The 14,046-nt window shown below is 41.1% G+C and overlaps 2 protein-coding genes across 3 annotated transcripts in view; one reads left to right on the plus strand and one right to left on the minus strand.

Moving 5' to 3' along the window:
* Positions 1-11,975, minus strand: part of LOC147171631 (LHFPL tetraspan subfamily member 6 protein) — a 57,961-nt gene extending 45,986 nt beyond the window's left edge. Inside the window, exons 1-3 of one of the 2 annotated variants that reach the window (XM_086080489.1) lie at positions 11,644-11,975; positions 11,363-11,397; positions 9,515-10,004 (exon numbers count right to left, since the gene is read on the minus strand). In XM_086080489.1, the coding sequence (XP_085936615.1) occupies positions 9,515-9,899 (385 nt within the window). In that variant the 5' untranslated portion in view covers positions 9,900-10,004; positions 11,363-11,397; positions 11,644-11,975. The remainder of the gene's footprint in view (positions 1-9,514; positions 10,005-11,362; positions 11,398-11,643) is intronic. The other variant, XM_086080488.1, reaches the window with a different exon arrangement.
* Positions 11,976-13,270: 1,295 nt separating this feature from the next.
* cog6 (component of oligomeric golgi complex 6) overlaps positions 13,271-14,046 on the plus strand; it is a 32,030-nt gene continuing 31,254 nt past the window's right edge. The window contains exon 1 of the mRNA XM_086081486.1: positions 13,271-13,482. Within this exon, the coding sequence (XP_085937612.1) occupies positions 13,342-13,482 (141 nt within the window). The 5' untranslated portion in view covers positions 13,271-13,341. The remainder of the gene's footprint in view (positions 13,483-14,046) is intronic.

The following is a 14,046-nucleotide window of genomic DNA, read 5'->3' on the forward strand; positions in this document are numbered from 1 at the left end:
GATAGGATAGGATAGGATAGGATAGGATAGGACAGGACAGGACAGGACAGGACATTGCCCGCTGGGGCCATCCATCTTCAAACCGAAGCGGCGTCCACTTTATAACCCTGAGCGGGCAGAAAACGAGCGAGGAAATGTTCCCAAAAAGCTCGACTTTGAAGTGCAGGACGAGTGTTTGCTCTCTCGCTCTCTCGCTCTGCTGCCGTCTCATCGTTTTTTTTCCCCCCCTCTCACGCGTGCATGGTCGATGAGGCCGAGCGCTCCATCATCATCATCACACGGCGAGGCGGAATACAAATGATACAAGTGTTTGTCTGTGGAAGAATCTCGCACCTCGGAGTGTATTTACTCGTCCGTCATGGCGACAGACGAGCGCACCTGGCGCAGAGCGGCCGATAAGGTCATAACCCCGCACGTCGTACGCGACCGACGTCGTTTCGGCTTAACGGCGCCCCGCGCCTCGTACGTAGCACCTTCTTTTTCGGTAATTTTAAAGTTATTTCGAGTTGTGTTGGTATTACGTGCATCTACGGATGTCGGCTCGTCACGTCACATTTCCGTGTTTGACTCATTCACTGCCATTGACGGCTACAGACGTCAAAAATTCCTTTGAACTATTTCTATTAGTTAAACTTTTTCTTTTTCATTTTTGTTAACAAGAGTGTGAAAACCTAGGGAAAAAATTTGGGGTACATTTAGAACAGATCTAAAATTTGTGATTAATCGTGAGTTAACTAGGGGAAGTCATGTGGTTAATTACGATTACAAATTGTAATCGCCTGATGCCCCTAATTTTTAATAATCTTTTCTTTTTAAAAAACATAAATATATATATATTTTTTAATTATCTTTTTTTTTTACAGAAAAGATTATTAAAAATTAGGGGTGTCAGGCGATTACAATTTCTAATCGCATGACTTCACTTGTTAACTCACGATTAATCACAAGTTTTATATCTGTTCTACTACAAAAAATAATCTAGGTTTTCATACTAAAAATGCGAAATACGAAAAAAATGTTAAACCAATAGAAATAGTTCAAATAATTTTTTTGACGTCTATAGCCGTCAATGGCAGTGAATGAGTTAAGTTTGAATTAGCTCCGTTCTCAGAGCGGCGCTCTGCCGTCCGTCAGCAATGAATGTCCGTGCGGAAAAACTAAATATTGGTTCCGGCTCTTCCCGGGTCGCACAAATATGTTTTTTTTTTAAATTACTGTGCAAAGTATTTTGATGTAAATATCGACTTTAACAAGGTCATCTGTCTTAAGTGGAAATTCGGGTTACATCGCCAACGTAGGAACGGAACTCCGCCGTAACTTGAGGAATTGAATTGACTGCACAAATTCATCTAAACGTGTCTGGCTTAGCAACAGTAACTAAGAGGACGATGTCAGGTCTTCGCAAAAGGTCAGCGGAGTGAGAACGATGAGCTCTTTATCGGAAAGGAACCGGAATGCGCGTATGGATGCTCGGGGGCGTCGAGCGGCGCTGGCTGGCGCTGGCGGGATCCAGCTGGCAGTGCTCGCAAAAGGACAAAAGAGGCCGGCTGCGCTGCTATGCCTTGAAAAACAGGACAACAGGCTGCTGTGCCAAAGAGCCCCTTGGCAACACGAGCATGGAAGGCGGTCCATCTGTAACGTGCTGACATGTCTTTTAAGTGTATGGATCACAGCCCAACACGTGACCCGGGTGTTCGCACAAGCACGATTGTTTTCTGGTGAAGCAATTTCAATCAGATCGCTGTTGATTTGATTGTCTTGCTATCACACGAGAGACGAAGTCAAACATGCAATTCAGAATCCAAACGACCAAAATCCCACAATTTGTCCTAAATTTATCCCTATTCCTAACCCCTAATCCTAATTTCTAATCCAAACCCTATTCCCCAATCACCAAACGAGGGCTGCCAAAATTCATCGATTAACCGACAAGTAATCGATTCCTAAATTAATCGACAACTATTTTAATAATCGAGTACTGAGAGTCCTCGAGTTACGTCATACATCGTTTCGGCGTCCGTGTCTCGTCCGTTGCACCTTTTTTTCCCGTTAAAATTTCTCACAGTAATCACGACATTTTAAAGTTATTTAAAGTTGTTTTGTTGTTACCTCCGGCAGGTCGGCTCGCCATCGGGTGCGTCACATTCCCGTGTTTAGGTTTCCATTAGCCAAAGGTGGCAAATCCAGGTCCAGAAAGTAAAAACCCCTGCCACAGTTTGGTAGCTAGCGAGCTCCCTAGCTCGGTCCCCAGGTGTTCGGTTATCTGCTAGCGGGGCTAGCTAGCTCGCACCTGGGGCTAAAGCCAAACAGTGGAAGGGTTTTGACTTTCTGGACCTGGATTTGCCACCTCTGCCATGAGCTCCGCTTTGCCGTCCGTCAGCAATGAGTGTCCGTGCGGAAACAAGAAATATTGGTTCCGGCATCTTCCCGCTCGCGAAAATATATATCTTTAAATTATTGTACATAAGTATTTTGATGTAAATATCGACTTTAACGGTGAAATCCGACTTGAATTGTCCGTAACTCGATGATTCCTTGTAATCGTTTGGAGCTTCTTTTTTTTTTTTAATTGTCCAAATCTTCTTATTTCAGCATATAAACAGTCATTGTTGACTGATTTCTGCAGTCCTAAATGAATGGAGACTGCTTATCTTGTGTGTTTAATCAAAATAAGACATTTGCAGACATCTGTTTTGACTTTGGAAAACAATGACCAAACCGGTAACATAGCACAACATCAACACCCCCCCCCCTTTTTTTTTTAACACTATATGAATATGAAATGCGAAATAAACATCAATCACTTTCTTATAAACAGTAATCAGAGGGAAAATGCTTTTGTAGTACACTTAAATGCAAAATTAAAATGAATCCAATTAGTCGATTAATCGTTTAAATAATCGACAGATGAATCAATACTAAAAATATTCGCTATTGACAGCACGACACAGGAAACCCAAGCCACAGTCCTAAAACCCTACACCCTAATCCAAAACATATACAAATGTAGGCTTCCGGTACGGAAAACCATCCAAATGTTGAAATTGTTTGTGGTCACGTTTGAATGGACGCGGCTTTCGACAAACCGAACATGTTTTACATGGACGATTTATTTGAGTCACACACACTGAAAATTGTGCGGCTCTCAAATCCACAATGTACCGTAAATATATCATATTCGCGTCCACTGTCTTGAATATAGAATTGTGGCCAAATGTCGCATGCGTGCGCGGACGCCACGTCCGCCGCTCGTATTTCATGCGGGAACCGTCACAACCCAGAGGTCACGTGTAATTTAATACACATTTAAATGTCTCTAATCTATAATAAATCCTCTCGGCCCGTCCGTCGAGGTCTCTCAATTTTCCCCGGACAGACAAAATTAGAGTTACAACCCAAAATTTACGGCGCATACATAAATACGCGGCTATGGATTGCTTTTTTTCTTTCTTTTTTTTTTCTTTTTTACATGGTTGCGGGATCTGTATGTCACACAACTTCCTGTCTGCATCCAATCATAGCCTGTCATTTGGGCTTCAAGGACGCGACGGCTGTGTAAAATACAACCCTGGTGCACGCCGCCTTGACACAACACAACACTTTTTTTTTTATGGTGGCCTAAAAATCTGTGGTGAGAAGTAAAAAAAAAAAAAAAACTACAAATACTTTTTTCCTACATTTGAGCTCTTTGTCAAAAATAGGCTTTCCAACCTCTGTGATGACTGTTTAAAGAAGAGGTCTCCAAATTCCCAATCTTTTTTTTTTTTTTTTTTTGCAAGTGACTAGTTGGTTCATGCTAGTACTGAATTTTCACCGGTAACCATTAGTTGACAGTGGGGGGGTGGGCGTGGTGGTTGCTAGTGTTGATTTTATCGGCCATTTATAAATTTTGTCCAATTTCAATCACACTGTTTAGTTTTGGTCGACTATAAGTCGAGCATTTTAGTCTTTATTTTAGTCCAAGAAAACATCATTTTATTCGTCTAGTTTTAGTCAACAAAAACTGTCAACGTTTTAGTCAGGACAATATTTGACCCTTTTACATTTCTTTTGTCAGCAGATAATATTGAACATTTTCCATCTAATCTAAAACAAAAAAAAATGCTCTCATCTTTTTGATTTAAAACAACTTCCCGCACAGTTACAGTACATCAACAAGTGGCTTTTTATGACTTCATGCGACAAGCTCGTAAATCTTGGTCCAGTTTTTTTTTTCACCCAAAAAACGGGTATTTGAAGAAGGGTGTGTAGACTTTTTATAACCAACGTATCGGTACTTTCTGATGTCTTACGACAAAATAGTGAATACATCTACACTTAAGTATAGAGTGTGCATACTTTTGCCAATTTAAAGGCGTAACGCAGCTATTGACGGCGCTCTCGCATCGTTTTTCATGTGCGATCTTCCTTTCTTTTCAAATGGATCTGATTGGCACCCGGCCATCGCGCAAGCCAAAGAACCCTTTAAAAGCTCTCCCGTAGCACACTTTTTTTTGTTTCACGCATCGTTCGTCACTGAGTGCCAACGAGTGACTGTGTGGATGTTTTCAACCAAACTCCTTAAGCACCATCTGTTTCCTAAAGTCTCAATTAAAGCAATCCCCTCCGATTTAAGACTTTAAGACTTAAACCCTTATTTGTCTAATGAGTCCATCCGCGACTCTTTTTTCAAAGCTGCTTCACTTCGTCTTCATTGATTGACCTTCATGTCAGTCGTATAGCCACAAACGCCATCGAGAGTTCATATTGAGAGTTGAACCACACGGTTAAAATGTTAGCAGCCTGTCCTTAGGGGTGTTAACTTTAACGGCAAATTAACAGTAACCGAGTTTTCAACAAGATAAATGTGCCGTTAAAGTTAACAGGCGGTTAAATCGACTTATTCAGTGGTTTTAAAAAAAACAAAAACGTTTTGTACAACCAGGCCACTGGCGTTAGCTAAAATGCTAGCGCTAGCTATTGCTAACGACGCTAATACGCTACGCTACAACATCATGATAATTAATAAGTACTAATTCACAAACTTGACATGTTGGAATTTGCAAAAATATAGTATGTTCTCCTTAGGACTTACCAGTTTGTCGTCTTTTGTCACTTGAAAAAGACGCTAAAAAGCTGCCAACCGCTGCCAACTGTTAGCTGGTTTGAACTGGTTTGAAGAGCAAGTCTCATTTGAGTCCAGTGATTGGTTGATTATGTGAATTAGTTTGCATTGGTCAGCCGGCATCTTCATCTTCATCATTACTACATGATTTATTAATTGAGTTGTGTGTGGCTCTAGCTCGCCCCCCCATAGTTGACGTCATGCCCTTTGTTAACTCATTCACTGCCATTGACGGCTATAGACGAAAATTTTAACTATTTCTATTAGTTTAACATTTTTTCCCACTTTTGTTAACAAAAGTATGAAAACATAGAATTTTTTTTTTTATTAGAGCAGATGTAAAATTTGTGATTAATCGTGAGTTAACTAGTGAAGTCATGCGATTAATTACGTTTAAAAAAAAATAATCGCCCGACGCCCCTAATTTTTTAATATTCTTTTCTTTAAAAAGAAAGAAAAAAATTAGTAAAAATATAAAATAATTAGAATAATCTTTTCTTTAAAAAAAACATTATTAAAAATAATTTTTTTTATAAATGTGTGTTTTTTTTTAAAGAAAAGATTATTAAAAATTAGGGGCATCAGGCGCACATTTTTAATCGTAATTAATCGCATGACTCGCACTAGTTAACTCACGATTAATCACAAATTTTACATCTGTTCTAAATGTACAAAAAAAATTATATTCTAAAAATTCTAGGTGTTCATACTCTTAACAAAAATGGAAAAAAATGTTAAACTCGTAAAAATAGTTCAAATAAATTTTGACGTCTATAGCTGTCAATGGCAGTGAATGAGTTGAGGCAGAAAAATAGCAGCGTCCCTGCTGGTCGCATTTGAGTAGTGCAACCCTTTCCTCCCTAACACATCCTGACACTTTGCTCCAGTTCAGTCATTAGAAGCAAATAGAGAGTCGAACCACAAAAAGGACACAATTAGAGAACCCTCGAGGGGTGTAAAAAGTTGTGTTTCCCCAAAAAGACGACGCCAGGCTTTGCAGGGAGAACCGTGAAGGGGGGGAAGCCAGCGGATCGAAAACCCTAACAACCTAATCCGAGTCAGGAATCTTTTTGAAGTCCGTCATTGGAGTTTTGATCGGCGAGGCGGAACGCTCTCAAGAGGACATTTTGGTCTTCGCATCAACACTGCTAAATGTAGCAAAACAACAATAGCTGTCATTGTATTAACGAGACGGGATGGGAAAAAAAAACCTCCGAAATGAACGCCACCCACGCAAACGGTCCCACTGCCGAACGTTCTCATGGCACAGAGCGTTCCAATCGTCAGCATCCCCCGCGTCTGCGCCAGCACAATGGCGAGCTTCCCGATTGTGTCACTTCCAATGAGCCCTTGTGAGACATCTGCTTTTAAAAGATCTGAGCTCACTTGCCGCACCCCCGCTCGCACTTTTGTACTGTAACCACTCGGCCGCCAAGCGTGACTGGATTTAGGGAAATTTGCAGAAAAGACAGAGCAGCGTATTGCTTTTTTTTTTTTTTTTTTTTAATCCGCTAACTAAAAATAGCAAGTTGTGAGCTTGAAATGAGCTTCCCCGACATGAAAGCCAGATTTCACAGCATTTATTAACCTCAGCTACAGCAAGGTTATTGTAAAAAACAAAAATAATTTTTGTTGATAACATAAAAACAAAAATGCTTGAACTACATTTTACGTTTCTTAAACTGACTAAAACTAACTTAGAATTATAGCAAAAATGTCCTTTGTTTTCATCTTTGTCAAAATTAAAATCACACATAAGCTTTCAGGATTCAAGTTTAATGTATTAAATGTCGATACAGAAAGAAGCTCAAACAGTTGTTTGAGAATTGTAGTTGACTTAATTACACATTACTTAGTGACCGTTTTTGTTTTTATCTTGCATCTGACAAATTCTCCTCAAAAAATAAAAAATTCAAAAATAATTCAAAAATAATAAAAAATTTGACTAAATGCTTTTCCCAAAAATTAACAAACCGGCTATAAAAACTCATTAAAACTAGCTGAATTTAAAAAAAAAAAAGTTTTTAAACAAACAAAAATAAAAACTAGCCTTAATGAAAATTCCAAAACCCAAAATTAAAATCTTTTACCAACGCCACATCCACCATTTTGTTAGTCATGATCCCTTTTCATTGGTCGGTCCACATGTCAGTCGGTGATTCGTCACTTATGTCGCCGACTCCTCATTGGTCAACTTACATGCCAGTCATTCTATGCAGCATCAAGGATTGGTCGGTTTCGTCACACTTCATTGGTCAGTCTACATGTCAGTCATTACATAGAGCTCTGGTGACTGGTTGGTGATGTCACTCACTCTTCATTGGCCAGTCTATATGTCAATGGTTCGACCTGTGTTTGTTGGGTCACATCTCCTGTTTGTTGATGTTACTCGTCATTGGTCAGTCCAGATGTAATCATTGCATGCAGCACCAGCGATTGGTTGCTTTTGTCACGTTTCATTGGTCAGTCTAGATGTCAGTCACGTTTTCATGCGATACTTGTCCGGTATTTAAACTTGTGGAGGTACGAGTGTGTTTTTTTTTTTTTTTGTACTGATGTCGCTACTGTGATGCAAGCGCATCTTTTTTTTCAAAATGGGCCACGGTGTGGTCCTTATCGTCATCTCCATCCGCACGCTCCGTCAAATCTGTCCGCAACCTGCCTGGCTGTCACTTTTCCAAGCCGAGCGGCGTGACGGGGATTGCAAATAGCAGCGCGGCGAGCCGCAGAATGCGAGCAGGCGAGCGAGCGTCGCCCAGTTAATGAGAGGGCTGCAGCGTCTTAAAGTAGGCCACAAAGCCGTCTCTGAAGACCGGCCGGCCCCTCACATGTGCATAAAGACAGCCAACAGACGTAAACAAAAGCGTACGCACACGCACAAAAAGCGAGGGCGTCGATCAAACTGGCAAAAAAAAAAGAAGAAGAGAAGAGGCCTTTGATGGCAGGAGAGCTCAAGTCTGGCCTCAGAAGGCACAGCGTGGGCTTCCTTTCCACAGACGCGAGTCACATGACACTTCTGGACACCACTTGAAGTAAAAACAACATTTTTGAACGCACGCCAGCACGGCTGCAGCGCACACACACACCAGCGAGACGGCACAGTAAGTGACAAGCCAGCTGCTTTCGAGTCACACCAATGCAAAGGAAAACATCGGAAGAAACAGCATTCCACCACATTGGCCAGTCGACATGTCAGTCATTGTTCAGTCCACATTTCTCATTTGCCGGTCCATGTCAGTTATTGGTTAGTCCACATGCCAATCATTAGTCAATCTACATATCAGTCATGGGTCAGTCTACATGTCAGTCATTGTTCAGTCTACGTGTCTCGAATGCCATTCCATGTCAATCATTGCTTAGTCCACATGTCAGTTATTGGTTAGTCCAAATGTCTTCCATTGGTTAGTCCACGTCAATCATTGGTCAATCCACTAAGCAGTCTACATATCCGTCATTGGTCAGTCCTAATGTCATTCCTTGGTCAGTCCACATGTCAGTTAGTGGTTAGTCTAAATGTCCGTCATTGAGCAGTCTACATGTCTGTTATTGGTTAGTCCAGGTCAGTCACTAGTCAATCCACATGCCAGTCATTGAGCAGTCTAAATGGCAGCCATTGGTCAGTATACACGGCAGTCATTGTTCAGTCTTCATGTCTGTCATTGGTCAGTCTACGTACGCCATAGGTTAGTCCACATGTCTGTGTCTGGTTAATGCATGTCAGTCATAGACCAATCCGCGTCAACCACATGTCATTGGTCAGTTGAAATGTCAGTTATTGAGCAGTCGACATGTCAGTTATTGGTCAGTATACATGGTAGTCATTGTTCAGTCTTCATGTCTGTCATTGGTCAGTCCACATGTCTGTTAGTGGTTAGTGCACATGTCAGTCATTAGGCCAATCCACGTCAACCATATGTCATTGGTCAGTTAAAATGTCAGTCATTGAGCAGTCTACATGTCAGTTATTTGCCAGTCAACGTGTCAGTCGTGACATTTAGCAGCTGACTGGTTCCATCACATGCCATTGGTCAGTCTGTTATGTCAATCATCACTGGTGCTACATGTAAAGACTGATGTGTAGACTGACCAATGAAATGTGATAAAACCACCCAATTACTGGTAGTATGTGAAATGACTGACTGACTGATGTGTAGGTAGACCAATACAAAGTGACAAAATCAACCCGCTGGGATAAAATGATTGGCAGGTAGAATGACCAAGGAGCACCAGCGATTGTTTGGGTATGTCACTTCTCATTGGTCAGTCTGCATGCCAGTCAACAATCCGTGAGTCCCAATATTTTTGTCCAACAAAGTTGAGAATAGAATTTCCTTTTCATCCCTTGCACAAACACTGGGGAAAACTGTTGGAAAAGTCCCAATCAGAGCACACACACACACACACACTCACCTCCGACAAACTGAATGCCCCCGGCCACGCGACCGATGGTCCGCGAGATGAGCTCGGAGATGCAGCAGCCCATGAGCGCCGTCAGCGCCACCAGCAGGAGGAGGCCGCAGCCCACGCCCGTCACCACCGTGCAGATGCGCCACTCCAGGCTGGGGATGCCGTGGAAGGAGGCGTAACGGCCGCACTGCTCCAGCATGACGGTGGCCTGGCGCTCCTCGTCGCGCACCGGGTACGAGCATCTCCGGAAGGTCCCGAAAGACACGGGTTTGTCCATCTGCATGCCCAGCAGCCAGTAGGGCATGAAGAAGCCCACGCAGGAAGCGGCGGCGCACAGCAGGGACAGCAACGCCCACACCGCGCCGGCGCACGTCAGACTGGACGCCATGTGGGGTCGGACGCGGGTGGGAATGGCGGTGAAGGAGTGTTACTGGAAGGGAGGTGTTGAGGGACGAGGCCGAGACGTCTTCACCTCCTCAGCGGCTGCGGGGCCCTGACGGCGAGAAGGGGAAATAGCAGATTTATATTATGTTTATGGCTGGTTTTTTTTAATTACTTTTTGAAAAGTATCAGCGCTCTATTAAAATCGCATGGAAAACAATTTTGGGGGGTTATTTTGTTTTTTTTTCTTTCTTTGGGGCGGGGGGCTATTCATTTGACTTAACTTTTTTGGGTTAAATAAATAAAATTTTCCCAAAAATTTGGCCAGCCGTCTACCTTGTGCCGGCTCTTAGACTTGGTCTGAGAGGGCCTTGAGTTTAGATTGGTTTCTGCCATCAAATTGCACTCTAAAAACAGTTGGATCAAAAGTAAACCAATTATGGATCAAAAATGGACCGATCCACTTTATGGGTCAATTTGACCCAACTTTCTGGGTTGTTTTATACAAAATAACCTTTTTTTTTCCTTTTTTTTTTTTACCCAAGTAAAGGATCTAACCAATAATTATGAGTCGTTTTACACTAAAAGACCCATTTCTTGACTCAAAGTTAGGTCAAATAGACCCAAGTAGAGGATCGGTCCATTTTTTACCCATAGTCGGGTTATTTTTGACCTAACTCTTTTTAGAGTTTGTGACCCATTACCCATATTTGGGTCAAATGAATAACTTTTCCCCCAAAATATGGCCAGCTGTCTACATTGTGCCGGCACTTAGACTTGGTCTGAGACGGCTTTGAGTTTAGATCGGCTTTCTGCCGCCAAATTGCACTCTAAAAACAGTTGGATCAAAAGTAACCCAATTATGGATCAAAAATTGACCGATCCACTTTATGGGTCAATTTGACCCAACTTTCTGGGTTGTTTTATACAAAATAACCTTTTTTTTTTTTTTATTTTCTTTTAATCTAACCAATAATTATGAATCATTTTACACTAAAAGAGTAGAGGATCGGTCCATTTTTTACCCATAGTCGGGTTATTTTTGACCCAACTATTTTTAGAGTTTGTGACCCATTACCCATATTTGGGTCAAATGAATAACTTTGTGACCCAAATTTGACACAACTTTTTGCGGCACAAGGTAGACAGCCGGTCTAATGCAATCGATTTCATTCAGAAATATGTGAATCATTGTAGAAATCAATTCTTTGATCTCATTATTTGTATCATCATTATATTTTTTTAAATGATCCCATAGAGCCCCACAGGTCAATCATACATGCAGCCTAATAGATTGGGTTAGACTTTAAAAAAAAAAAAGTATATTTGTGGTTTTACTGTATTTGTTTTTAGTATTGATCTTCTGCAATTTCCGTTACCCTCTTTCTCAGTTGAGGAATTCTCATGATACGTCGTAATTATTGCGCACACATGCACGAGTGCAAGAAAGCAACAGTAAAAAAACACTACCTGAAATATTCAGACATCCCCAAATGTGATGCTTTCTACCCCGCAAAACAGTGAGTACAATTGTTTGTTTAGTGACCTATAAGTGGCATACAGTAACAGTACAGAAAGTGGATGTTTACATAGCGCTGCTGTACACTGCGCGCACGCACACGCACACACACACCATCCCCTGCAGGAAGTGATTCAGCGCTGACTTATCGCAGTGCTCACACCGTCGGAATGTTAATAATAAAGAATATAAAATGACTCGCAGGAGAGAAGAGAAGAGAAGACGGCCTTACATATTGCCAGAGCTCGGGAATAAAGTGCGCCTCTTCGCCGGCGGCTTCTTCCCAGCCGCGGACTCCAGCTGCGGTCGCTGGAAACTTTTCCACAATCGACGGGTCCGGGGGGGGAAGAAGAAAATCCTTCGGTTGGACACGGAAGATTTTTTTTCCACAGGTCACTTCGTCCTCATCGATACGTTTGACGATGAGCGCGCGTGATCGATGAAAGCGCGGCTGCGTGTCCGCGTGGGGAAAGATGCCGGGGCGAGTGACAAATGCGCGGAGCGGGCGAGAGCGTACGCGCCTCTGAGGAGGTGACCATCAATCACGCCAAATCCCCACCCAGGGGCTGGACCCGCCGCTACTCGCGGTCCCTGAACGCGTCACGAGGCGTTCAAGGACACCTCGTAAAATCCAGTGCCGCACTTCCACACTGACGTATTCATTTGTACTGTTGTGGAACGAAGTTTTTAATTGTGCCAGCGCGTCAACATATTTTGATTACTCAAACAAACGGATGAGTCGGTATTTTTTTTATTCAAATTAGCTAAAACGTGTATGTAAAGTACGTCAGTAAAACATTACATTACATTACAATTTTGATTGTACTGTAGTGGGAAGCGGTTTAGTGTTAAAATAAAGCTAACAATGCTCAGTGTTGTTTAACATTTTTAATTAATCGTAATATTTCACCCCCTCATTTAGCTAAATAAGATAACACAAATTAGCACCACACAAATAACACACTCAAAAAATTACATGAAGGCCTATACGTGTATTGTGAAATGAAGACCTCTGTGAAACTGCAACAAAAGAAAAAAATAAACATTGTTACTGTATGTATCCTTAATATCAATGTCTTTCCCCCTTGCTTAATGCATAAAGCCCAGTAGATTACCTCTGTTATATCACAATCTTATGAAATAATAGTAATTGCTACATCGAGCACTGTGAAGTGAGATTTGTTGTTAAAGCTAATAATTGTCACTTCAATTTGACATTTGTTTTATTCTAATATTTTGCTGCTCATTTATCCAAATACCACAATCCACCATAACTAACAACACATACTGTTGCAGCTACTGCAATGTAATACTTCAATCTTCTTTGTATAAAGCACAGTGGATTACCCCTTCGTTATATCACAGTGTTATATAATATTAATAATGATTCCATTTGGACTGAATTTAAATACCAGCGAATTTTTGTGTTCAGATTAGCGCAGCATGTGGTTTGATTACAAAATACAATCAATTCAGGATTGCTAATCTGTTTTTGGATTAACCGGATTAATTGAATGTATTATTGTGACATTGAAAGATTCATTATGTAAGATATTTTTGTTGTTTAGCTGTGGGATTGTCAAATTCAGAAAGTTGCTTGAAATAGCTTGAGTGAATTAGGTCATCTTAATCAAATTTTAATAATTTTTTTTGTACAACTGGATTCCTTTAAACTTTTTATTATTATATGTATTCAGAACAGTACATGCTAACATTAGACTAATTAATAACATTTAATTTAATGTAACATTCTATTATACTTACTACAAAGCGAATTGTAATATTGGAAGAGGGCACAAATTAATTAATCTTGAAGCGGAACCTATTTCATTGTTGTCTTTGTTCCCCAACACACCGACCGGACGTTGATCCTGCACGGACCAAAACAAAAGCAGTTGACGTGGAGAGGAGAGACGCTTGATTATGTACAATGGCTGACGCTAAAGTAGAATCAGCAGTCGACAGCTCTTCTGCTGCTTTGTTAAAGAATACAAACGCGACGCCTCAGCCCAACAACCCGCTGTCGAGGAAGCTGAATAAAATATTGGAGACGCGGCTTGACAATGACAAGGTAAATCTGCTGTGAGCTTTTTGGTTGGGTGCTAAACGAACTAGCGGTGGCTAATTCGGCAAGATAGCCCCGGTTTTAAAGCTTGTATGAATGTTGTGTTACGCACAACGGTAACTGAAAATCCAGTTGTTTTAATCATATAATAGTGATCGTAACAAAATTAAACTTTCTAGTTGACATATTTATTGTGAAAAGACTACGTATCCAGTGCTTTACAGTTTAAAACGTAATGAGCTCGTTTAACTTCTTGGTTTGCTCTTCTTCGCCCTGTTTATGCAAAATTGGCAACATTTGTGAATTTTGGTATTTATAGTAAACCTGTTTGGTCTAGTTAATCATATTTAAGTTTAGGCAGCGGTTATGCATACGGAACAGGATCTGTTACGTTTGTACGGCAAGCTCACTTGGACAAACTACACCTCGAAATTTGGAATATGATTAAAAACGCTTTTAAACAAGCAAACGTTTTTTCTTTTGTTGTTCTTATACTACTGTATATCACAACTGTTTTCAGTCAGTGTTGCATGATTTGTTTTGTATTTAATACTCTACATTTACAGGTAC

Source organism: Leptonotus elevatus, chromosome 7 (genome assembly GCF_054856555.1).
Source record: "Leptonotus elevatus isolate MCC_2025b chromosome 7, RoL_Lele_1.0, whole genome shotgun sequence".
Taxonomy (NCBI): Eukaryota; Metazoa; Chordata; class Actinopteri; order Syngnathiformes; family Syngnathidae; genus Leptonotus; species Leptonotus elevatus.